Genomic DNA, 27,509 nt, shown 5'->3' with positions numbered 1-27,509 from the left:
CTGTCCTCTACCTACCACCTCTCTATTCATTGTCCCCACCATGGCCAGTGCATCTGTCCTTTGTGATGAGTTTTCTTTGTTTATTTGGCCATTTGGTTACTTTCTATCTCTTCCACTAGAATATAAGCTTCATGAGGTCAGAAATTGCATCTGACTCTGCTTATCATTCTGTTCTTCCTGCCCAGCACCACTCCCAGCATGCAATAAGGGCTATTTGTGGAGCAAATAAAGCAACTGCCACATAAGATGTACTCCTTAAATAGGAGCTCCCATTGCTTTTGTTGTCATGTCATCATCATCATCATCACCAGATGATTTTTTTTTACAGAAATACTCTTTCCTCTTCAGATTATAGCTAACTAAACATTAGTGTTTTTAAATCTGCTTAGCTTAGGGATGTTCTCTGAACCTTCTGCATTGGACACTAGCACACTCAGAATTTTCATTGCACTAACAAAGAGACAAAAATATATAAGAATTTCAGAGAATAGGTTTTTCTCCCTGCTTTTCACAGTGATCTCTGTTCCTCTCTCTCTCTCTGGAAATAATACACGTGTTGTTACATAATACTGCATAAAAAGTTACCCCCAAACTTGACAGCTTTGAAAAAACAAACATCTCACAGTTTCTGTGTGTCAGGAATCAGTGGGGTGGGGGGCAGCTGAGCTGGGTCCTCTGGATGGGGGTCTCTCCCAGGCTTCTGTTGAGTTATGTCAAGGCTCAGCCTGGGGGACTGGCTTTTGGCTGGAGACATCAAGTGTTGGCCACATGAACTGCTCTCTAGGGCTTCTCACAGCTTTCCCCAGGGGGCTCTGAGAGAGAGTGAGAGATGGTGAGCAAAAGGGACCACAGTCAGTCAGCGACTTCATCTCAGGGGTGATATACCATCACTTTTATTGTATTTCTTTCATTAAAAGGAAGCCACTAGATCCATCCTGCACTCAAGGAGAGGGAATTACACAAGAAGCTGCCTAATCCAAGGGGTAACTTGGTTCTCTCTAGACAAGAGCATGGTTTTCACTTGATTCTTTGAAGCCTTTTCTCCTTTGGGAATCATGGGTAGCATGCCCATCAGGGCCTCAATGCCTTGCCACATCCCTCTTTCAAAAAGCAGAAAGAGCAGAACAGAGGGATGGGGTAGGTTCTGCTAAAAAAAAAGCTCCTAATATAGTAACAATTTGCATTGTCATTGCACATTGTGCATTAACACATAATCATGAAGACCCCAATTACTCTCGTTGGCTTGTCTGAGCATCAGTTTCCTGATGACTTACTTTATAGCTTCCTAATGACTATATTAAAAATAGAACTCTAGAGGTAATAGATACAAAAGGTGTATATTTAGATCTTGGGTTTCTCTCCTTCCCTGCACCCCATCCCCCACTTTGCACAGAGGTTTCAGTGCTAATTTGAGATCATTCTGAAACTTCATCTACTTTATCTTAACGTACATATATCCAATATTTGCCGTCTAATTTTTATATCAATCCCTCAGCAACAATTAAACCACCTCCTAATTGACTAAATTACCTGTAAGTTATCACACATTCTCTTACATCACAAGCCATAAGAGGAAACAGGGAGTAACCTGTATTTAGGAGAGATTCATGGACAATCCTTGGAAAATTAATGGACATAGATATCAATTCCAAGCAGAGCTGTGAATGCAGAATTTTGTAGAGAAAAGTTTTAAAAATAGACTTGCAGTTGTATGACCTGTATCTCCACCTTTCATTTCCTTTGTGCAGATTGTCTCCCAGAGAAAGCTGTCCAAATCCTTGCTGAAGCACGGGAATACTGCAGGGAAGTCCTCCATCACGGTAAGCCCTCTCTAGGCTGCCCAGGTGCCCAGTGCAGCTGGCCTGGGAACATCAGACTTGCGGGAAGCACACCCCATGGCTGTTGGGAGTTGATGCCACAATTGCTCAACTGTCTGAGCCACCTCTTTATTTTTCTGCTTTCTCCATTCTGCCAATATACTTTTGACCTTTTCATACCTAGGAAAAGGGGGTAAAAGAAAAAAGGATCTGAAAGTGAAGCCATTTGTTTTTACTAAACACTTCTGCAATTACAATATAGGTTTTAGTGGGAGAAAGAGATGGAGTCATCGAGCTCAGTAAGAATATGGAGTTGTGTGGGGTTTTTCAAATAATCAAAACTACCCTTCTTTGCCTCTCATTTTTATGAGAATTAGAAATTTGCTATAATCACGTTTAGCACAAGGTTTGATTTGTTGCCTACGGACCAGAGAGCCCAGCATTTAACTCTCTTCTTTAATATAATAGTTTGGAGCTATGCTGTCCTATTTGGTAGTCACTCACCACTTGTGACTATTTAAGCTTAAATAAAATTATTTAAAATAAAATAAAAGGAGATATTCATTGCTTAGTCACACAAACCACATATGAAGTGCTCAATAGCTACTAATGAAGTAGCTACTATTTTGGACAGTGTCTATTATAGAAACTTTATGTGATTTCAGAATATTCCGTGGGCAATGCTAGAAGTACTTCTAGATAAAATCTTAGATTTTCCTAGGTTTGAAACTTTGATGTCTTGTATTAGATCCTTTGAGAAAAGTTAGAGAAAGTGGTCTAACCATTGGATGTGTGGACCAAGATAAATTAATAAGTGAAAGGTAGAAAAAAGGACCAGGAGAATCTAAATTGCTGGGGAGGCAAATTGCCAGGAAGCAAACCTCCTGAGTTCCTTTAAACATTTCTTTTTAACTTGGAAGTGACTGATTTATATTTTTTAATGTAAAATACTTTTCAAAGGAAAAATTCAAAAGGATTCCTACTGGTGAAGGTTGTGAGCATTCTTACAATTACCTAACTAAGCTTGTTGCTTAAATATTTGAGATGCAGTCACATCAAAACTTTTTCTTGATGGCTATGTTCAATCATGAACAAATGGTTCAAATGGCTTCAAAGACCCCATGGGTACTTCAAAAAGCCATGGACCCAAAGGCTAACTCCCAAACCCCAAAACCCAGCAGAGGCTTGGGGTGGTAGACCCAGATGTGAGATCTGTCGTGGTTCTTTCTCATGGGAACAAAACCTCGGCTTGCCACCTTTCCTCTAAAACACCTTGGAGATGTTCTTTCTATGCACATCCTGCAGAAACTTTTTCTCCTTCTTAATTTTAAATACTTAAATATCCCTCTTCAACTTGAGTCTTTGGATCCAAACAATGGTTCTATTAGCTTTTGGAAAACACTTGAAAATATGTACCCATTTTTCTTTCATCCTCTTTCCACAGGTGTCTGTGACCACAAAACAGTTAAAGACCTCTGCTCAAGTGGAATGTTAGAGGCATTAAGGTTGTTTGGTGCAGAAGAGAATCAAATGAAAAATCTAAATAGGGTGGTTTCTGGTTTACCAAGAAGTTCTTGAGTTTTTACTGTCTATATGAACTCATGTTTCCTACTTCTTAAGTGGTCATAGGTTTGGGGGTGGATTTCCCTCAGTAGGCAAACATTTTGTCTTTAATATTAGGTGTCAAATAAAATTTCCCAGAGGCTACCATTGTGGACCCACATCATAATGAATAAGTTGAGCTCAGATGGTGTGGAGATATAGTTGAATTAAAGCTCAGTGTCTCCACGTAACCAATTTGATAAGGGTACCCATGTACTACCACTTCTGAATGCATGGTGAAGTCCTAAACATTGTTTATAAATGGTTGAACCTATCTACAACTAGGCTGGTCCCTAGATTTTTGCCATTATTGCTTTTTTCTCATAAGTTTTTCCACCAATTTCTGCTCTAAGGCTTTGGAAGTCACTGAGTATTAAATATTGGAAAGTGACATCATGAAAGAGGTTCTTAGGTAACACTGTCTTTTCACTTACACCAAAATTCTTATCAGAAGTTTTATTCATTAGAGTTGAGGGCTTAGATATCTCTCTATCTATGTATCTTCACATCTCAGAAAGCCCAGGGAGAGTCTTTTTTGAAAAACAGGAATTAGAACATTTTTTTGATGGCCATATAATCATTGGTCTGGAAAGAATGTAGGGACTGGTTTATTTTCCCATGCCATGTTAGTCTGACTCAAAGCAGTGGAGAAATGTTACTGTTTCTCCTTATTTGCAACTTTCCAAATGAAAAATATGTGTGTGTGTATGTGTGTGTGTGCACATGCAAAATTATTTATGGGCATCCATCCAATGCTGTGTGACCCATAAAGAAAGAAGCTCTTCCTAACTGCTGCCCCATCTCCTGTGTTCTCACACTTAGCATAAATGAAACCTAGCTAGTTATCTACTGCTGTCTGTTATAGAGAGTTGTCTCAAGCACCTGGAAGTGCTCTGCAATGTTCATTAACACTGTAAAAAACTCCTTTCCCAGCATTAGATTTTGTTGATTTTTGAACCAAGTATGAGCAAAATTTGTTCATGAATTCCTGGGCTGAGTGGTCCAACCACTACTGTAGCTGATGCATGCTTTTTCCTTTAGGTGATTGCTGAAGAATTATCTGGCAATGATGACTATGTTGAACTTGCATTCAACGCACGGAAATTGGATGACAAGGTAAACTGTTTGGCATTAACCTTACTGAAGGAAGTAATAAAGCCAGCACACAAAGTTTAATCAGATTTTCCCCTACAGCTATGTTTTCCCTTTCAATTCACATTATTAAACGGATCAAAGATTTCAGAGGGATCTGAAAAGTAAGGCTTTTCCCAAACTGTGAATTAGTTAAGGAGGTGGGGAGGGATTCGAATTAAAACGGCATTTTTATTACACCAAGACTTCATTTTGTTCCCAAATGCCACAGGTCAGATGCATGTGGATAAGTATGATTTAACCCCATTGCTAGGGACACCTTAAAGGGAAAAAAAGATGTGAAAGGGAAGAAAAATGACATTTATTAAGCACCTATATTTACTAGAGTTAAAAGCTTTTCATGCATTATCACATTTATTCATTCATATAACTTCCATGCAACAGGCATTATTAACACTGCTTTGTAGAGGAGGAAACAGATTCAAAGATGAAGTAACTTGTCTAAGGTCACATGTGTTAGTCCAGATAATCCAAGAAAGGAGTAAATATACAAGGATTTTTTTAAGAGATGTGCCTGTGGAGGGAACAGAGGGAGGAAGTCTGGGGGAGCTGACAAACCACAGTGCAAGTCTGATGAGGAAAGGAGAGGGGAAAGAAGGGTGGGTGGCAGTGTGCTGCAATGCCATGCAGTCTAGAAGGTTCAGCAAGGCCATCAAGGAGTCCTACAGCCAAAACCAGCTGACAGATTCAGTAGTCTTCACCTGCAGGTTATCCTGGAGTCAAGGCTAGATGGAGTGTTATGAGAAAAGGGAATGCTTCAGAATTTAGGAATTGATCACAAGGCCAAGTTCTAATTGAAGTCATATCCATTTTACTGAGTGTAATTGTTGAACCAAGCTCTTCACTTATCTGACTCATTCCTTATTTAATAGCCAAATGAGACCAGTTAATCTTAGCATGAATAAGCAGTTAAGACTTTGTTGAACTGAGAAACAATTCCATCAAAACAAGGCTTATGAGAGAAGTAACCAAGTAGCTCAAAATGTGTTCCCAAGTATTTGGTATGAAGTTTAAAATTACAAACCTCTAGGAGACCATAAGAACTAGACCCTGAAGATCAGTAATGTTTACTATATACTGTAACATCTAGTTTGTGGAGTTAGTCCTTGGCATCCTTGACTACACATACAGTCCCTGGCTGGGAGCAGCCCATGGGAAACCAGGCCTTGGCGCAAGTTCAAGGTTGAATTTGCAAGCAGTATAGCTGTGGCCCCTGGTCAGTTGCTCCCCCTGTAACATGCGAAGCATGTTCTCAAGGCCACCACATAAATGTTTAAACTGATATTTCGGTTCCATGTCTGTTTAACTCCCATCTCTATTCTTTCTATTATATCTCACATCTTCCACCCAGTCACAGGCCATATTTTTCTTGTGTATACAGAAAAAGTTGTACAGTCTCTACTTCTTTAAAAAAGAAAAAGGGGGATGTCCACACCATATATTTATGATTTCCCTTCAACCACATCCTTAATCAGAAGACATATCACATTAATAACTGTATTCACAAAGGAATCCATTTTCCTAGAGTACAGCCAGAGAAGAGGGGATTTTGGGGTGTGGCATCATTTTTTGTAAGCCTAATTGCTTATAGGCATTAGGTTGAAAAAGGTAAAGCAGTATCTTAAGCACTTTCCTAAAGTCATAAGCAGCTGCTTATACCCTAGCATAGGTTGTTCATTTTCACCTACAAAACCTCTCAGCCCGTTGGTGTGTTCATTCATTCACTCTCATTGTTCATCTCTTCGCGTATGCATCAGTCATTTACCAAACCTTTGTTGCGTGTTTGCTCTGCATCAGGAGATGGGAGGAAAAACATGCCTTAAACCAGTCTCATGCCCACAACCTGCAATTCACCAAGTGAAATATAACTACAAACAATAAATGAAATAATAACAGTACAGCCATGATAGCATGTGACACGTAAAGTGTAACCAGAGTGTCCTGAAAAGGGTAATTCATTCTGCCTGGGACATCAGGGAAGACTTTATCCTTATAAATGAATTATATTTAAATTTCTTAGTGTCCAGAGTAGATTGTGTGAAACTTTCACAAACTACTACCTTTTGACATTCCATGAGCTTGGTGCTGGGAGCTGCAGTGTGCATTGATTTCAGTTGGGTGTAAGCTTTTCAACTTCAGTTCCTTGGGACAATTATTCTCTTTCTCCAGATCACATCCCCAGGTTTCAGAATAATTCACCAAACTGTCTTTCCTGGCACTATTATAAGCCATTAGGTGAGTGTGTAGCAGTGTTAAGCCCCTCATTTAATGGCTTAAAATGCCTTCTTTCTTCCTAGTAGTCTCTTAAGTACCACTAATTTGTCCTCTGACTTAGGTCATAGTGCGAGGAGACTTCAGGGTTTGTTGGTGGGCCCATTGGCTCTAAGGGGTTTGAACAGCTTCCCTTCAGTCTAACGAGCACTACTCACAAAACTGGAAGAGCCCTCATGTAGCATTTAATATGGTTCTAGATGGCCATTCCCCTCTTGACTGTGCTGATTGCCCAGTGTCCTGGTCACTGCTGAGCCTTAGTGCCCCAGTGCTGCAGACTCCAGGTCACTTATGTGCTGGTATCTTGCCCAGACTCCTTAGTACCACAGAAGAGCAGGCCCTTCTCAGAACAAAGCAGAGGCCATTGCTTCAGTTTGGACTGGAAGGTGAATGGCCTCTGGTGGAAGGATGGCAAGGCATAGAATTTAAGAAACAAGAGAATAGCATAAAGATGATCTCATACAGCCTCTTCAGGAAATAAAGGCTGTGATTGGTTTGATGACTTACCCAAAGACATTACTACTGTGCTGGTTATCTTTTGCTGAATAACAAACCACCTTAAAACCCAGTGACTTTAATGAACAACACTGTTATTTTATGCCATGATTATGGGGACCAGAAATTCAGGCAGGGTTTATCTGGGCAATTCTGCTGCTGCTAATGATGTTGACAGAAGTCATTCATTACACTCAGCACGTAGAAGGGCTTGTCTGGAGAGCCCCCTCTAGCTTTACTCACATGCCTAGCATGTGGGATGGCTGAAAGCCTCGGCTCAGATGGCTTGTTCAGCTAGAGTGCCTACATGGTGGTCTTTGGTTAGTCACACTTCCTGCACGGTGGCTGGCTTTTCCCAGAGAGAGCATCCAAGAGAGACAGATGGAAGCTGTGTATAGCCTTTTCTGATGTAGCCTTGGAAATCATGCATCATCTGCTCTGCTGCATTCTTTTGGTTACAGGTGAGCCATAAGGTTACCCAGAGACAAGGGGAGAGGAGTCAGACTCCATGCTTTGATGGGGGAGAGGCACAGTCATATGGTAGAAAAGCATGTGGATAGTGGACATAGTGGTAGCCATCTTTGGAAAATGCAACCTGCCCCAGTGTTTTTGTAGTCAAACCAGAATAAAATAGTACAATTATTTCAGTCGCAGCTGGAAAAATTGTTCCCAGGGATTCTCAAGAAGGACCTCTTTCCAGCTTTTAGCATTAAATGATGTTCTAGCTAGCTACATGTTAACTGTTGAATTTATCATATCTATTAATTGAGAAAATATATCATGACAAAAAAACCACTGAAATAAATAAAGCTCTTAATTTAAAAAATTGGGTAAGAAGTATCATGTCAGCAGCTAATTTCTAGGTACATTTGAAAAACTGCATTATGAATATATGGGGAAAATATGCTGTATACAGTTCAGACCACAGTTATAGGAGATCTGGATCTCCAGCCCCTTTGCAGTCATTCTGGTCACCCCGGGTATCCAAGTACCTCAGGCAGAAAGCTTCTGGTCTAATGCAGTTGCCTTCTTTTACAGATGAGAACATTGATGTGCAGAGATATGAAATGACTTACCCAAGGCCACACACATACACACACAGACATACACATTTCCGTATTTCTTCAAGGAAGAAGGTTACTGACTGCCAGTTGGATTGGTCTTGGATGTGGAGGACTTGGGAGTGTTCTCATGTATTTTAGGGAAGTAGGAAGCCAGGGAGGAGGGAGGCGAAGGGAATGCTGTAGGCAGCTGTCTTCAAAGTGTGGTCCAAGGTTCTAAGCCCCTTTCAGAAAAATACATGAGGTCAACAATATTTTCATAATAATAATGCTAAGACATTGTTTCCTACCTACACTCTCATTCTCTCACACGTGTACCTTAGTTTTGCAGAAGCCACATGGTGCCTAATATCACAACAGATCAAATGGAGAAGCAAATATGGCAATCCTGTTGCCTTCTGTTAAGCCAGTCATTAAGCTGACTTACAAAAATGTAAAATAATGCCATTCTTCTCTTTTTAAGTTTGCAAAATGTAATTATTTTCCAGTAAAAATGCTACTTTTGTTATGACATAGTGGGTTTATTTTTATTATTTTAAAAATGATATGCCATAAGACTATTTTTTAAATTTCCTGGTTTCAATTTATAATGTGGTAAAAATTGATAGACATAATCCATGTCAACAGAAGTTCTTTGGGGTTCTCAGTAATTTTTAAGAGTGTAAAGGGTCTAAGACCGAAAAGTTTGCATACCACTGTTGTAGGGTATACCAGGGAGCACTAGGCACTTTTGCAAACCACAATGACGGAGCAATGTCCCTTTTACTCTGATAGAAATCCTCATTTTTAACTTCTTTCCAGTGCTGTTCAGCAGACCATCTACCTGAAATGGAAATCCAGAGTTTTTGAAATCTGAGAGGTAGCCTTCAATGAGAGTGGCAGGTACAGTAGATTAAGTTTGCAAGAAATAACTTAGTATTTATCCAGTAGCAGTGCAGGTCACTTGGTGAAGAGATGGGCTTTCTACCTTTTAAAGCACCCTCATCATGTTAGCAGCTAATTAGCAATTAATCTAACAAGTAAATAGCAAGTAGTCACTTTGGAACATTTAAGCTGACAAGGTACTATTCTTTCTCCCATTCAACACCCACCCCGCCCCCCCCCCCCCCCGGAAAGCATTCACATTGGTGTGTTGGAACTGATTCTCACACTGGTGGTCTCCACATCTATAACAGCAATCATTATCAGCTGCACTATTAGTGCTCCCATGATGCAAGTTTGGTTGGGTGCTGTGAAACAAACAAATCTGTCTCTAAAGCCAAGGTTAGCAAACCTTCTGTAAAGGGCCAGATGGTAAATATTTTATTTTTATTTATTTTTATTTTTAAAGGACTTTTTAAAAAGACTTTATTTATTTATTTTTAAAGAGGGAAGGGAGGAAGAAAGAGAGAGAAACATCAACGTGCGGTTACTGGGGGTCATGGCCTGCAACCCAGGCATGTACCCTGACTGGGAATAGAACCTGCAACACTTTGGTTCATAGCCCGCACTCAATCCATCATCAGATGGTAAATATTTTAGACTTTGCAGGCCATATGGTCCCTGTCCCAAGTACTCAGCTCTGCCTTGGAAGCATGAAGACAGAGATAAGCAATATGTAAATGTATGAGTGTATTCCAATAAAACTTTATTCACCAAAGCAGGCAGTGGGCTGGATTGGGGCCACGTACCATAGTTTGCCGACCTCTATTCTGAAGCAGTGTTACATCTCTACCTGCTGTGCTGTGATTTTACTATGTTCAAGTACGGCTGCCTGAAAATTAATCCAGCCTGCATTAATGATAGCAAATCATAACTAATGAGCATCTCCAATATACCAGGCGACAGGAGTCTAACCTACATAACCATATTCCCAAAGACGGGCATTATTATTTCCACTTTACAGATGAAGCTGAGTGAGGCAAATTAAACAATTTGCCTGACATCACAAGGCTAGGAAGCCACAGAGTCTGGATATGACTCCAAATCTTTCAGACAATCTTTTCTAGTACCAATATCCTATTTTCAAGATCACTGTCCTAGAAGCACACTGCCTCCTTTTCTGTTCCAAACCTTAGATGATGCCTATTGCTCTCTCACTTGACTAAATGTCTTTCATTTTGGACTAAAAAGGCAAAGTAATATGGCATCCAAGTTATTAAAAAAAACTTCACCATAGCAAAACTTCAGTAAAATATCTACATAATTCATCATATTGCACTAAACTGTCCCAAGGCCCATCTTAGTGCTGATAGTCAAGCAAAGAAAGCTGGACATTCCAGATTGTGGTCAAGTAAGAATACAATTAGATGCAGAGTTGTTGTTTTTAAATTACAGATTTCTTAGTGTACACTTAAGATATTTTAGAGCTCCTTATGAGTTGTTTCATTTCCAGAGATCAGATGCCTTCTTAATAATAATCATCCCCAATACTTGCATAGTGCTTTACAATGTGTCCTCCAGCATTCTCTCTTGTATCAATAATAATGATAGCAGCAACACTTTTCGAGTACTCACCATGTGCTAGGGACTGGACTCAACACTTCATGTACATCAGCTTCTCTTATTCTTCCACATTTCCATGAGGCAAAAGGTGATACTCTTCCATGTAAGGATAAGGAAACTGAGATTTGAGGAAATGAATTGCCTTGCCCCAGGTCATCCAGGTTATATATGGTGGAGTCAGAACTTGAAAGCAGGAAGCCAGTGTGCTGCATGTTAGATTTTTAGTTCCTTGAGAGCAGAGACTTCATCCATTCTGTCTTTCCTTGATATGCCCTGACAGCACCTCTGTGCTAGCCCTAAATAGTGTTTTAAGAGAGCATGAAATAAAATAGAAAAAGCATTGCAATATACTACCCAGGGAAAAATAGGGCACTAAAGTATATATAGAGTATGGTTATAAATATATCTTCTTAAAAAGGAATAAAATTATGTCTACATTCTGGAAAAAATATTTACCAAAATGTTATTGATAATTATAAAATTATAGGTAAGATTATGGGCTATTTTTTCCTTCTTTCTATTTTTTCATCTCTCTATTTTCTCTTTTGCCTGTTTTTAAATTAAAATGGCAACATCTTTAAATTATCAAAAGGGAAAAAAATCGATAGAGTTCTTCCACTGGGGTCAGCAACTTGTAAGTACAATTCACAAACAGTTCCCTGAGGGATCAACCGACTATTTAAAGGAGGCAAAGTCTGAAGCTCCTGGAGAAGAAGTCCAAGGGCACCTAGGAACAAACTGACATGGCCCACATCCATTAGGGAAGGTGGGGAGAGAAGGAGGTTCCAATTTTCTTATGATGAGTGTTGGAACAGAAATAAACCCCTGGGGTGAATGTCTTGAGTAAATGCAGTGAGGTGGGAATCAGCTAGCTGTGTGTCTAGGAGGAAAACGGGCCATTCTGGTGGGGAGGTAAGGTCTGCAGGGCAGACTTATTAAAAGAGAGCAGCCCAAGGGGGTTCTTGACAAGATTAAGGGTGTGGTAATCAGGTGCCTACAGAAATAGAATGGAAGGGTGTTGCGCGTGGGTCACCGGCCAGCAGTGACCACGGAATGCTGTGGATGGCTCAACGATAAACACGCGAGAAAAAACAACACATGCACAGAGACAGACTAGTTTCTGTGGGGAAGTAGGGACAGAATGGCCACCCCCCCAGTGGGGAGCGCGCTGATTTACCGTCCATACCTGCTTTTATTAGGCTCATTTTGCATAATAATTCAGGTAAAGTACAGTACTCATTAGGGGAAGTAAGGAACTATAGAAAACAAAGAACTCTGCCGGTCTATTGAGTTGGGGGTCAAAGAGCTGTAAGACTGAGGAACAAAATAACTTCCTCCTAAGACCCTTCTCATTCAACTGAGAGCATTCTAAACAAAGGAGGTTTCACAGTAATTTACATGTTCTTTCTTAGGCCTGATCACCCAGGGAATCCGCACTTCTCAGTACCGAGCTGCACCACCCTATCATTGTTTCAGGCTTAGGTGGAGCAAGGGAACTAAGGCAACTGAGAGATAAGGAGATTTTCTTCCAGACGCTGAGAACTCAGGCTATGTCAGAGCCAAGGAGCGAGGGTCACCCCCTTTTGCTGCAGCCCCCCAAGTCCTTCTTTTGGGGGGCCTCCCAAAGTGATCGTGCCTGGCTTAGGTCGTTCCCCCGTGGGGAATCTTACCCGTCTTTGGCTAACCGACCAAGCTTTTGGGGGGTTCAGTCATGAATAAAGCAGCAGAAGCAGCATTCCTGCCAGGAAGACAAGCTTTTGTCTCCTTGCTGGCTTACAGTTCCAAGGGCGTTCCCTTAGCCTTAGCTAGGTGGGGGTTTCAGCCTCTGATACCAGTCAGGGCGGTTCCCAACAGAAGGGTATTTTCCAGACTCTGGGTGTTGTGAAGTTTGGTGTTTAGTTCCTGGTTGGGTGGGGAGGACAGCCAAAGGAAAGATAATTATTCCCACTTCCCATCTCTTCTCTTTCTAAAGTATCCTACAGAGTTTCTAGAATGATATTCTTCACTACAGAGCCACTACTGTTTTCCTGCTCAAAAGCCATCTGTGGTTTCACACTGCCTTTCCAGGCAAGTGCAAAGACTTCAGATGAGCATTGAAGGCCCTCACATCAGGGAGCTGGCTTCTCAGCAGTGTCTCACATTCCTCTCCTACACATCCTGCGCTGCAGGGGAACTAAGCTATTCAATGTGCCTGCTCTGTTTACCCTTCACACCTTCACTCAGTCTGTTTCCTCTCTACAGATACCCTCCCCAAAACCATAGTTTCCAGTCAAAATCCATCAACTTTCCCTCTTCTATCTCATTCATTCATTCATTCTTAGCCCTCGGATATGTTTACTTGTATACTTGTCTTACCACAAAACTAGATGGTTCTTGGAGGCCCGAGAAGAGGTTTTAGCTTTTCTTAATAGTCTAACATCAAGCACAAAGGCTGCATGATGAGTATATCCCCTAAGAATATTTTGTTGTGTTAAAGACCATGATGGCTACGACTTTATTCTCCTTTGCCTCATTCTAGATTTTGGGGGGCGGCAGAGAGATCACCTGCTGAAATACATAATAAGTGTCATAATTAAGGCTATTATTGCTCAGAGAACTTCCTATATCAGGTGTTTATTTTTTTCATTCACTTATTTATCTATTGGTTCATACATTCAATAAGCTCTGTGTACCACTAAAAGCTAGACACTATGGAACATGCTGGAGAAATGATAGAAATATGAAGGAAAATAAGACACAGTTCCTCCTTTCTGAGAGTTTACAATCTACTGGCATAAAACAAATGTTTAAAGATTAGGTCTGCTTCCAGGAATAAAATACCTGTTTACTTTACATAATTCTCCCACTGAAAATAGCTATAAACTCTGGATAAGGTGCAAGAAACATCTGTCTGAGAGCCCTAAGGCAGCCAAGATTTCATGAGCCAAGATAGACTTGAGAGAAGAAAAATCCATTGAGGTGAATCAGGCACCCTATTCAGATTCTCCACTGAAGGCAATTCCTCAAGGCTGATTAGTAAAACAACTTGGATTAAAAAGCTGGGAAGCCTAGCACAAGTATGTAGTAATAAATAGAGAAACTGAGCAAAGGCTGTGGTAGTCTCATGGAACTGGGGAAGCAACCAATGCTAAAGTTCAGGGCTACTGAGAGACCTGTGGCTAGAGCTTTGGAGATGCTTCAGAGAAAGGAAGTACTCCAACAGTCTGAGTGACGTCTCTCAAGACATTCACTAATGAGCAAATGTCACAGAGAGAAACTGAACAAGGAGCTAGAACCAAGAGATTATGGAGATAAACAGAGCCTTTGAGGATTTTGCAAATAAAAATTGGCCTCAGGGCTTGTCAAGGAGGAATAGCCCTCATAAACACCCACTCTTTTCATTGGAGCTCTTTAGGGATATACCCAAGCAGTTAAGAAACCAGGAATATACTGGGCCTTTGCCAGAAGCTAAAGACTCATCTACAGGCTTTATCATCTTTTTTTACACAATGTCTAGTATTTAAAAGTTAGCAAGCATACCAAGAGTCAAAACTGAGAAACAGATACTAGAAACAGACCCATAGGTGATCAAGATACTGTAGACATCAGACATGGGCTTTACAATAATTACAATTAACCTGTTTAAGATAGCAGCTACATCGCTTCTCAGAGAACTGGCATTTAAATTGATCTTTGAAGAATACATTGATCTTAACAAAGACTTACTTCTCAAAGGACATGGAGTTCAGAACTGTTCATTCTAGCCAAGGCTTGTTCACAGGAATGCAGAATAAAATAGGGAAGGATCAAATCCAGGGATATTTGATCCAGGGCTGAATTAGATATATTTGTGCAGAAGAAGGGATACAGCTCATTTTTGTTTATGTGTCTGTTTTAGGATTTCTTCAGTAAATCTGACCCCTTTCTGGAAATTTTTCGTATGAATGATGATGCAACTCAGCAGCTTGTACATCGAACTGAGGTAAGAAGAGTTATCTTCAGCTATGCCATCTAGTCCCTAAAGATGACAAACTGACCTGTTTTGAGAAACCCCTTTCATTTCTTAATATCTGTAGCTATGTGCTCATACATGTAGTCCTCACTCTTCTCAAGAGGACTCTTTATTTTCAGTTTAGATATAAGAAAAGAAGACCCTTTCTCATCTAAAATTTTTATTATTATCCTTCAATGGAGATAGCCAGCAACTTATTAATAATAAAAAATATGAACATTTAATGGTGACTAGGTGCCAAGCATTGTTCCAGGTGATTTTATATGCATTATTTTATCTACTTCTCACAACAATCCCTTGACATGCTTGTTATTACCCCCATTTTGCAGTTGAATAAACTGAACTTTTGGGAGGTCAAGTCACTTTCCCAGTGTGAAAGTTCAAGGGGTACAGCTAGAGTTTGAATATAATTTCTTTGACCCTGAGCTTCACTATAATTTGGAAAGGCAGCTTGCCTCCTCAGGGAAAATTCGTACGCTGGACTCATGTCCAGCTTACCATATGGACAGCTGCCCTGTCTCCGCAGCCACTTGGCCCAGCTGCACCTCCCTCTCACCTTCCTTCTTTCTCCATGTGACTCCACTTTTGCTCCACTATCCAACTGCCCACTACCCACTACTACACACCACTCAATAACCAGTCCCAATCTCTATTTTTATTTATAAACAAGTACAAGAGAGATTCTGTGGGAGCGAGAAGTACATTGATAAGGAAGAAGTGGGGTAATTTTGATGACTGGCTCGGAGAAGACTCTATTGTGCTTGCCAGTGGTAGGGCAAGGGAAGAAGGAGCCCTTGTAACTTGTAGGATGATAGTGGGGGTGCTGTGTTCCCAGTACCCCACACTGGAAATCCAGTTCCATTTCCTGAAGTGACAGAGTTGTGGGAGCATTAGGGAGACAAATATGTCATACTTAAAGTAGACAAGAATTAAATGGTCCTGCATGGACTAACCTGTGGATATCATCTAGGGCATAGTTGGCATTTAATAAAATGTGTTTGTTAAAAGAATGAATAAATGTATGAAGTTGAGTATGGATAGTGTGTCCACTACATGTTACAGCACAATGTGATTCTCTGGAACTTAATCCCTGGGGAATAGATTGAGATACAAATGGGACAGTCTCCCACCACTGAATAGAATCTTTTCACAACTAAAGATTCCTTTGGTGGGATAGGCTTTTACAGAAGTAAATAAATTTTGGGGAGGATCAGAAGTGGTATCCACTCAAGCTTTTACTGCACTCAGTGAATGGAGGCTTGTGCGGCGAGAACAGAGAAGGATGGTGTATTATTGGACTTCTCTCACAAGATCCTTCTCTCCTTTGCTCCTGACAGCATTTCTCTTCTCATCATTAATATTGGTAAATTCTCCTATCCCCCAAATCACTAGAACTTCTCCCCATTACCCTATTGCTGAGGGGCTTCTGGAGTCTCACAAGAAATGGGATTGTAAACTTTTCCAGTGAGTCAAGCAAGATAACACTGATTTTTCCTTGTGGGCATGCACGTTCCCCATTTTAATTACAGAGAAAATTTCTAGTTGGAATTTTGATTTGCTACTGCATTTTTCAGAACTGTTGTGACAAAACATCTTTACTTCTTAGTATTTCCATATAAAGGTGAGAATTTTAAACTAACCCAGACAATTTTATCTAACTCTTATTCTCACTATCACCTTTATCATCCCAAGACAAAGTCACACAGCAAAATTATTTTTCCACTTTAGTGAATTAAGAGAAATTTAATAGTAAGCCCATGATTATGAATAATTATAATAATGAATAATTCATAGTTACAGTAAGGAATCCAGTAGAAGAGAATATCACTTATAAAATAATTATGTTATTTGGATAGATAATTATTTTTTTTACAATGCTAAGACCTGCTAACTAAAAACTTCATAGGAAGAAAAATCAGTGTAACAGAACTTCATTTAAGTTCATTTGCATGCTCCCCTAGAGCAGTGGTTACACACATCAGAATCACCTAGGGGTGCCCACTCTCCAGAGCTCCTGTCTGTAGGTCTGCGTGGAACCTAGAAATTTGCATTTTAAACAAGTGCCCAAGTGATACTGCACCTGCTGATTCGGGAATCACACTTTGGAAACCCCTACGCTAGAGCACACAATACAATCTTAGAGAGACACTCATACATTCTAAAACAAAGTGAATTATTTGAATCATAGTGACAACAGGATAAGACTTGACACATGTGGACCTTCAGGCAGGATTTAACCAAGTTCATGATTAGTAAGCTGCTTTTAACAGGGTTTCACTATATTATAGACTTAGTTTGTGACACTGAAGATCTAAACATTTGCACTGTATTTCTTAGGACAGGTAGTGTAATTTTTCTTGGAAAAATTCTTTTAGAAACTTCTCTTCTAATTTGTAACCTGACCTAATTCAAGGTCATGGGTTACCAAAGATCATTCAGTTCTTCAGCAGTAGAATTGTCCTGCCACATCCCCACACCCACCAATAGTCTTTGCCTACACTGACCTCAGTAGAAGAGAATTTATGCCATAGGACTGTCAGTCCTTCAGAACAGAAGATCTTTTATCAGAAGCCAGAGGCAGCCCCACCTTACTGATTCCAGCCCCTCTTTATACAGAATGGCTCATCCCCAATATATACATACTGGACAGTATTACTGTCATTATTCTTGAATCAGCAGCCAGGCCAGTGGTCACAGGAGTTCTGCCCACAATGACCCACTTTAGCGGACACCCTTAAAAGATTTACTACTCCAGGTTTTTATTAAGGCACCCATTCCAGAAATTGTCCTTTTCATAAGTGCCTCAGTGCTTCTCAAGCAGTTTTTATGTTGAAGTGTGAAAATGTCACACATTTCCTCCCCTCACAACCATCCTTCTCTTTTTTCTTAGGTTGTAATGAATAACTTAAGCCCAGCCTGGAAGTCATTCAAAGTATCAGTAAATTCCCTATGCAGTGGAGATCCAGACCGTCGGCTGAAGGTCAGAAATCTATCTACGTCTGAGAAATGCAGTTTTTATGTGTTTAACCCTCCTCTTTCTCCTCAAGTGAATGTTGGCAAACCCCAAATTCTCCATATCATTTAACCAAATCCCTTAGCATCTTTTTGGAAAAAGCAGGGGCTCTTTTTTCTGCTATAGCCATTGAAGCTCATGAACTAGCCCAAGATAAATCCAAATTTTGGTATGTCAAGAAGCAAATCTTACGGCTTCTCGAAGATAAATTGTGGCAATAACTTCAGGGCATAATGGGGAGTAATTAAAAATACAAATACTGATTATCTACTATTGCATAATGGACTACTCCAAAATTTAGTAGCTTAAAGTAATAACCATTTATTTAGCTTAAAATTCTGTGCTTTGGCAAGTTGAGCTCACCTAGGAGGTTCTTCTGTTAGTCTTCCTTAGACTTCCTCACACATTCGCAGTCAGCTGCACGTGAGCTGGCTGTCATCTGGAATGATTGGGGTGGTTGGGCTATACGTCTGTCATCTTCCAGCAGGCTAGCTTGGCCTTATACACAGAGCAGCCACAGGGTTCCAAAAGACCAGGAGCAGAAGCCTTGAGGTCTCTGGAGGTCATACATGGTCACCTCCTCTACATTCTATTGGCCAAACCAAGTCACCTGGCCGTCCTAGATTCAAGGGGTGAGAAAATAGGAAATAGACTCCACCTCTTGGTGGGAGGAATTTCAAAGTATTACAGCCAATTTTTTTCAACTGACCACAAATGTATTTTGAATATCATGGAAATGTAGAAGTTGGAAGAAAAGATGCATTGTGAGAGTCAGGATAGCCAAAGGAAGATGATAGGCTGAATTCCAGAACAGAGTTTTCCAGAAGACATTGCCTATGGTCTGTGGTCTGGCCCTCTCTCTACCTTAGAAGTCCAGAAGCTTAGACATACTATCAGTGTCCCAGAGTTGATTAACATTGAATGAAAAGTATGACCATCAAGCCAAAATTAACATTCACCTCAGCCTCACCAGGACATTTTCTCCGTGTGGGCAAACCATAAAGCAGACAATTGTCAGAAGATTGTTGTGATAGCCAGAGAGCAAAGCCAGGGGTGCTGGATAATGGCAATGACTAATGGCTTCAGACTCTAAAAGTTTGGGGCATCTGTCTCCACAATAGGAATATAAGGCCATTAGGCAGACGAAATATTCCTGTCGGTCTTTCAAGGCACCAAATCCCATGGAAAGGGTTATATGGGTGTTGACAATGTTTGTCTTTGAAACTTTATATGTCCTTCTCTCTTTTGCCCCACAAATCTTCTTTCTTCTCTCTTTCTCCACCACTGGATCGTTTTGAAGCAAATCCCAGATCAGGACAGACTCATCCTTGGGCACAACAAATGTAGTGCCAGGGCCCATGACACTTTGAAGAGCCTACAGAAATATTTTAATTGCTTTTAAAATCAGAAGGAAAAAAATCAACTTGTAAGATGGAATAGAATGTTTTAATCTTTTCTCACATCAGAAAACAATGGCATTTTTAGGATCCCAAAAAATCTATTATGGCAAAAAGTGTCTAAGGCCAACAAAAGGCATGAGGTGTCCCTATGCCAAACATGTCATTTCATCCCAAAATATTCAGTATGTATCTCTGAAGGTAAGGAATCTTTCTAGAAACATGACCACAAATCCATGGTTATATCTAAAAATGTAAACTAAGCTTCCTTTTAATCAAATATTTTGCTACTACTCACATGTGCTGATTGTCTAATTTATGATTTTTTAATTAGGATTGAAACAAGGTTTAAACATTGCATTAGATGGAAATGTCTCTGTAGATAGAAATGTCTCTGAAGTCTCTTTTAATCTGTGAGTTGCCTATTTCTCTATTTTTCTCCCTTGCCCTTTACTTATTGAAGACACAAGGTTAGTTTATTCCATAGCATTTCTCACATTCCCTGTAAACAGATAGCTGAAGCCTGACGAGCTTCGGGATCTCTTTTCTAGCAAGAAAGCTTTACAAGTAATGGTGCTCTCTTACGGTGTTAACTCTCATGGAGGAACATTGCCTACATTCATTATTTCATCAGGGTTTCCAAAGTGGTATTTTTCTAATACTATTATGTCTTTGTTATTTACTATTCAGAGTTCTTTTGTAAAGAAAGACTTTAATAACTGTTTGGTTTGCTGAAGTATGATTTGTACACAAAAGGTAGAATATGGTTTATTTGGCCTTTTTTTCTATTTACCAATTTTCATAATAACAAGTTACTTCTCTAGCATCCTCCATAGGTGACTAGTGAGGTCCTCCAATGTTATTAAGAATTCATGAATTTTTTAATATACTCAAGTATTTCTGTTGTTATTATGTCTTTGAAAACTTGAATTGTCCCATGGTTATTCAATTGGCTCTAGGCTTCTTTTGATTAAACTTAATAGTGTTTAATAGTTTCCTTCCTTTCTGTTATGAATTTTTTAAGTCATTAATCTTTAAGTCCTTTTTCTTCATTAGTTATATCTCTCTATTGATGGTAACTCTATTTTAAAAATCTTGACTTCTTCTCCATAGTTAAATCTCTATACCATAAACTATCAAGTTCATTTGTTTCATTTTGCTTTCAGTTTTTAGGATCTATTTTTACAATTATAATTTTATTTTACAATTATATAAAATTTTACATGATTCCAAAGCCAAAACTACAAAATAAGGTGTATTCAGGAAAGTTTAGCTCTCATTCCCGTCTTTCCCAGTTTTTAACCTTTTCCTTTATAGGTAATCATTGTGTAGCATATTTTAATACCCGGTAGAGCCAGCACCTCCCACTTCAGCATTTCTTGACTTTTTTAGGGTTTTTTTTCTGGATATTTAGCTTGTTTGTTCTTTCTACTTAGCTTTACAAGAAACTAGCACCAGAAGAAGAAAAAGAAGCTTGATGGTATTTTTATTGAGATTGCAAAGGAAGTGTCTTTTAATATTGTCTTTCCACCCAGAACACAGCATTCATTCATGTCTCCTCTTGCATTTTTCAGGAGGGCTTAATGTTTTCTCTTATATACTTGGAACGTTTGTTTTGAAGTTTATGCCTAGTTAATTTCTTTCTCTTAATTTTGCTATTGTAAATTGAGTCTTTCATTATACATTCTAACTGTTGTTAGTATACATAAAAGCTATTAAATTATTTTCTTAAATTACTATTTTATTAAGTTCTATTATTTCTGTTAATTTTTTTACATAATTCCAAATATGTAATTGCAGCATCTGGAAGTATACTGTTTTTTCCCCTACTTAGTTAACTAATAGTTCTAGTTTTTCCTCTTTACTTGTGTGGACCAGTACCATGTTAAATGGCAGTGGAGGTAGAAGGCATCCTTGTCTTACTCATCACTATAGTAAAACAAAAATCCTATAGTGCTTCCTCTTTAATTCTGACAGAGATTAATTTTATTAAGTAATTGTGAAAGCATCAGTGGTTGAGAGATTTCTAAGCCGCATCTACTGAGCCTTAAATACCTGTGACAACATTCACAAAGGACTCTTATTTGTCATAACTACCCAAAGACAGCACTGCAGCTTGCTGAAATGTCTTCTGAACTACATGAAAGACCCTGCACTACTTCCTGAATCAATTTAGGTTTATATTTAACATTAACTATTTAATGAAGTTATCCATGATTTACATGGCATATTTGAGTCTTTGTCAAAATCATAATTTCATTTATTTCTAACCATACCATGAGATAGGTTCCATTGTTTTCATGTTATAGATGAAGAAATTGAGGCTCAAAACCCTATCTAGTCAAATGCCAAATGTAGGAGGGAAGATGGTGGTGTGGTAGGAGGGAGCAGATTCCACTTGCCCCTACAACAGGAGAAAAACCTAGCCGATCTACGGAGGAACAGAGCAAACAGCCAACAGTACCACAGCATATATAAAAATAGGAGATCAAAAATTATAGCGGACACTGAAAAACCAGATGGTAAGGAGAGTGCTTCAGGACAATGAGGGCCCAGGGATCAGTAGGGGAACCAGGGAGGCTGCAGCCCCAGGCCTGGGGCTTGGTGGGTCTCCCACAGGGCTCTTGGGAGAGAGCTAGGTCAACCGCTCCCTCTCCAGCCAAACAAAGATTGAGCAGCACCAGGGGAGGCCTGGTTGCTTGAAGGTGCAGAGAAGGGAGTGAGGACTGAGTGGCAAACACACGGGCTGTGAGCACCCACACATAGCCCTGGGAAGAGTACATGCTGGAGCCTGTACGACCAAGAGTGGCCTGGCCATGTGCCCAGCCCACAACCCAGGGAGAGTGTGCTTTGTGGAAGACCCGGAGCCCAGAGCCATGAACCCAGGGGAGGCACACACTCCGTAGGAGCCCTGGAGCCCATGCCTGTAAAGCCAAGGGAATTGTGTGCTCCATAGGAGCCCCAGAGCCCACAACCATGAACTCGGGGACTGTGCATGCTCCTCAGGAGCCCTGGAGCCCACTCCTGTAAACCTGAGGGAAGCGTGCTTGGGAGGGTCCGGATCCCATACCCAGGGCCCTGCAGAGAGGCACCAGACTGGCTCTGAAGAGAGGGTGAGACTGAGTGCTGAACAGGAAGGGAGAAAAGTGAAACCATCACCCCTCAGCCTGCTGCAGCCAGCAAGACCAGAAAAACTGGTTTGGCCAGTTTGAAACCAACAAGAGGTTTTGTTTGTTTGTTTGTTTGTTTGATTTTTTAAAAGTAATTTTTTATTTTTTAATTTTTATTATTTTCATATCTCTCAATTCCTTTTGCTTTTCTTTACCTCTTTCTAGTTTTATTCCTTCTTCCTTTCTTTCCAATTTTATCTCTTCTTCCCTCCTCCTTCTGCTTTTTTCTTTTTTACTTCCTTTTTCTTTTTTCTTTTTAAATACCCACAAGTGAGACAAAAAAAAAAAAAACGCACCAGGAACTGTGAAAAGACCAGAGTTGGACGCAAAGAGGGGGCATCCCAACAGCTGAGACAGCAAGTGAGACAAATTTTACTTTGCTATTACAGAGAACCTGCAAGTTATTGCATATTTGTATTGTTATTTTTTCATTATTCTTACATCTTTTATTTTAATAGTATTTTTGTATTTCTCTCCTTTCTGTACAGTCTTTTTTGCTTGGCTGGTTAAACTGTATCATTTGACAGATTTCCCTTGTTTTCTCATTCATAGTGTATTGCTAATTTACTGTCCTACACTTCATTTGTGTTCCTGTAGTACACTACTCAAGGTTCTATATTCCCTATTCTTGTTATCTAGATCTCATAGATTCTGTCATATAATTGTTGTTCTAATATTACTGTAAATAATAGCTTTTCCATACAATTGTAAATACTGCACAACACCCCCCGCCCCACCAGATCTTAGCCCACTTCACAGTTTACTGAAATCCATTACTGTAGTGGCTAACTCTATTCTCTCACACACTACACCTATTTACTATCCTTTACTCTCACCTTACCTCAGAATCTGACATCCTACAACCTCACTGCTTTCTAAATCCAACTCACAATCCTTCCCTCCCCAACAAAAGTCTTATCTTCTTTCCATCATTTCTAAAAAATGGCTAGTTGGATGGAATATCACAGTTAACGCTATACATAGCCAAAGGATCTCCTATTTCTTCTCTACCAGCTGTTACTGTAAATATCACAGAATACCCTCTTGCATTTTGCCTTCACCATCCAACTGATCACAAAAAGAGTAGCTGGAAGCTGTGAACACCAGGATACCCAAAGGAGAATACGCCACTGAATCTCACAAGTATTCTACCACAGAAGTTCACACCATAAACCCAGGGAACCAGAACAGATCAATTTAAGAAGCAGAGGCTAACAAGAAGGGTCTCACAAACAATGGGAAGACAAAGAAATAATCCCCAAATGAGAGGAAGCCTCAGAAAGAACGCTAAATGAAATAGAGGCAACTCAACTATCAAATATTGTGTTCAAAGCAATGATTATCAGGAAGCTCAATGAGCTCACAATGAGCTACCAGAAATTACAGGGAAGCTATAATGAACTCACTGCAAACTATATCAACATGAAAAAGGAAATATAAACTATCAACCAGGGCCAAGAGGAAATGAAGAACACAATTTCTGAACTGAAGAACACAGCAGAAGGAATGAAAAGCAGGATTGATGACGCAGAAGATTGGACCAGAAAGCTGGAGAACAAAGTAGAAAAAAACACCTAGAAAGAGCAAGAAAAGGAAAAGAAGCTCGTAAAGAATGAAGGGGGATTAAGAGAAATGCAAAACAATATGAAATGTAATAATATCCATATAATAGGGATACCAGAAGGAAAAGAAGAAGAGCAAGAGATAGAAAACCTATTTGAAAAAGTAATGATGGAAAACTTCCCTAATTTGATGAGAGAAAATGCCACACAAATCCAGGAAACACAGAGAGTCCCACAAGAGGCCCACTTCAAGACACATCATAATTAAAATAGCAAAATTTCAAGAAAAAGAGAGAATCTTAAAGACAGCGAGGAAGAAACAGGAAGTAACATACAAGGGAGCCCCAATAAGACTAGCAGCTGACTTCTCGATGGAAACACTCCAAGCCAGAAGAGAATGGCAAGATATATTCCAAGTAATGAGAACCAGAGGTCTGCAACCAAGGCTACGTTACCCAGCAAGGCTCTCAATCAAGATAGAAGGCCAAATAAGGAGCTTCCAAGACAAAAGAAGTCTAAAAGAATACACCTCCACCAACCCAGCTCTAGAAGAGATGCTAAAGGTCCTGCTTTAAGGAAAGGAAGGGAGAGAGAAAGAGAGAGGAACACACATACATAAAAGGCAATGAATAAGTACCTATCAATAATAACCTTAAACGTAAATGGATTAAATGCTCCAATCAAAAGACATAGAATAGCTGATTGGATAAGAAAACATGACCCACACATATGCTGCCTACAAGAGACCCACCTCAGGCCAAAAGATATACACAGACTGAAAGTGAAGGGCTGGAAACAAATTTTCCAAGCAAATGGACAGGAAAAAAAAGCCAGGGTAGCCATACTCATATCAGACAAAATAGACTTCAAAAAAAGGGCCATAAAGAGAGAACCAGAAGGTCACTTCATAATACTCAAGAGAAGAATCCACTAAGAAGACATTGTAAATATATATGCACCCAACATGGGAGCACCCAAATACATAAAGAAAATCTTAGAGGACTTCAGGAAAGATATTGACAGCAACACAATTATAGTAGGGGATTTTAACACCCCACTGTCAAAAATGGACAGATCTTCCAAACAAAATATCAACAAAGATATTGTGGCATTGAACAATGCCATAGATGAAATAGACTTAACAGATATATATAGAGCCCTCCATCCCAAAGAAGCTAAATACACATTCTTTTCAAAAGCACATGGAATATTTTCAAAGATAGACCACATGATATGACACAAAACAAGCCTCAACAAATTAAATAAAATTGAAATCATACCAAGCATCTTCTTGAATCACAAGGGAATGAAACTAGAAACCAACCCCAAAGAAAAAAATCCAAAACACTCAAAATCATGGAGATTCAATAGCATGCTATTAAACAATGAATGGGTCAAGAATGAAATTAGGGAAGAAATAAAAAATTTTCTGGAAACAAATGAAAATGAACTCAGAACAAGCCAAAACTTATGGGACACAGTGAAGGCAGTTCTGAGAGGAAAGTTCATAGTGATACAGACCTACCTAAAAAAGATAGAAACATTTCAAACAAACATCTTAACCCTACATCTACAAGAACTCCAGGAACAACAACAAAGACAGCCCAGAGCAAGTAGAAGGAAGGAAATAACCAAGATCAGAGCAGAATTAAATGACATAGAGACTAAAAGCACAATTCTAAGGATCAATGAATCCAAGAGGTGTTTTTTTTAAAAGATAAACAAAATCGACAAGCCTTTAAGCAGGCTATCAAGAAAAAGAGAGAGAGAACCCAAATAAATACAATGAGAAATGAAAGAGGAGAGATTACAACTGATACCACAGAAATACAAAGGATTCTAAGAAATTACTATGAAGAACTGTATGCCAAGAAATTTGAAAACCTAGGTGAAATGGACAAATTTCTAGAAAAATATAATCTTCTAAAACTCAATGAAGAAGCAGAAAGCCTGAACAAACCAATAACAGCAGATGAAATTGATGCAGTAATCAAAAAACTCCCGACACACAAAAGCCCTGGACTGGATGGTTTCACAGGAGAATTCTATAAAGCATTTAAGGAAGAGGAATTCTATAAAGCAGATACTTCCTATCCTTCACAGACTATTCCAAAAAATCCAAAATGATGGAAGACTCCCAAACTCTTTTTATGAAGCCAGAATCATCCTAATCCCAAAAGCAGACAAAGACACAACAAAGAAAGAAAACTTCAGGCCAATATCTCTGATAAACATAGACACTAAAATCCTCAACAAAATATTGGCAAACCGCATCTAACAATACATTAAAAAGATCATACACCATGACCAAGTGGGATTCATGCCAAGGATGGTACAATATTCACAAATCAGTAAATGTAATACATCACATGAACAAAAGCAAACACAAAAATCACATGATCATATCAATAGATGCGGAAAAAGCATTTGAGAACACACAGCACCCATTTATGATAAAAACACTCAGCAAAGTGGGAATAGAGAGAGCATTCATCAACATAATAAAGGCTATATATGAGAGATCTACGGCCAACATCATACTCAATGGACAAAAATTAAAATCTTTTCCACTAAGATGAGGAACAAGACGAGGTTGTCCACTTTCACCACTTCTATTCAATATAGTATTGGAAGTTTTGGGCACAGTGATCAGACAAGAAAAGGAAATAAAAGTCATCCAAATCGGAAAGGAGGAAACAAAACTGTCACTGTTTGCAGATGACATGATAGTGTGCATAGAAAATCCTATTGACTAGGCCAAAAAACTGCTCAACCTAATAAATGAATTTGGCAAAATAGCAGGATACAAAGTCAATATCCAGAAATCAAAGGCATTTTTGTACATCACCAATGAAACAGCAGAAGCAGAAATCAAGAAAAAAAATCCCATTCGATATAGCAAAAAGAAAAATAAAATACCTAGGAATAAACCTAACCAAAGAGGTAAAAGACCTATATGCAGAAAACTACACAACACTGAAGAAATCAAGGAAGACACAAATAAATGGAAACATATACCATGTTCATGGATTGAAAGAATTAACATCATCAAAATATCCGTACTACCCAAAGCAATTTACAGATTCAATGCAATACCTATTAAAGTACCAATGGCATATTTCACAGACATGGAACAAACACTTCAAAGATTCATAGGGAACCACAAGCAACCCTGAATAGCTGCTGCAATTTTGAGAAAGAAGAGTAAAGTAGGAGAGATTACAATACCTGATACTAAACTGTATTACAAGGCCACTGTAATCAAAACAGCCTGGTACTGGCATAAAAACAGGCATATGGACCAATGGAACAGAACAGAGAGCCCAGAAATAAACCCAAGTCTCTACAATCAATTAATATTTGATAAAGGGGGCAGCAACATAAAATGGAGTAAAAACATCTTCTTCAACAAATGGTGTTGGGAGAACTGGACAGCTACATGCAAAAAAATTAAACTTGGGCATTAACTTACACCATACACAAAAATTAATTCA

General features: G+C 39.3%; 1 protein-coding gene across 5 annotated transcripts in view; it reads left to right on the top strand.

Annotated features, from left to right (window-relative positions):
* The window catches only part of CPNE4 (copine 4), a 424,379-nt gene that overhangs the window by 285,064 nt on the left and 111,806 nt on the right, over positions 1-27,509 (top strand). For all 5 annotated transcript variants that reach the window (XM_045856916.1, XM_045856919.1, XM_045856920.1 and 2 more), the window contains 4 exons: positions 1,749-1,820; positions 4,461-4,535; positions 14,760-14,843; positions 17,764-17,853. In XM_045856916.1, coding sequence (XP_045712872.1) covers positions 1,749-1,820; positions 4,461-4,535; positions 14,760-14,843; positions 17,764-17,853 — 321 coding nt within the window. The remainder of the gene's footprint in view (positions 1-1,748; positions 1,821-4,460; positions 4,536-14,759; positions 14,844-17,763; positions 17,854-27,509) is intronic.

The sequence above is a fragment of the Phyllostomus hastatus genome, unplaced genomic scaffold, assembly GCF_019186645.2.
Source record: "Phyllostomus hastatus isolate PE091 unplaced genomic scaffold, TTU_PhHast_1.1 phas_scaffold_129, whole genome shotgun sequence".
Lineage (NCBI taxonomy): Eukaryota > Metazoa > Chordata > Mammalia > Chiroptera > Phyllostomidae > Phyllostomus > Phyllostomus hastatus.
The sequence above is the reverse complement of the archived record's forward strand: the minus strand, read 5'-3'. Positions and strand labels throughout refer to the sequence as shown.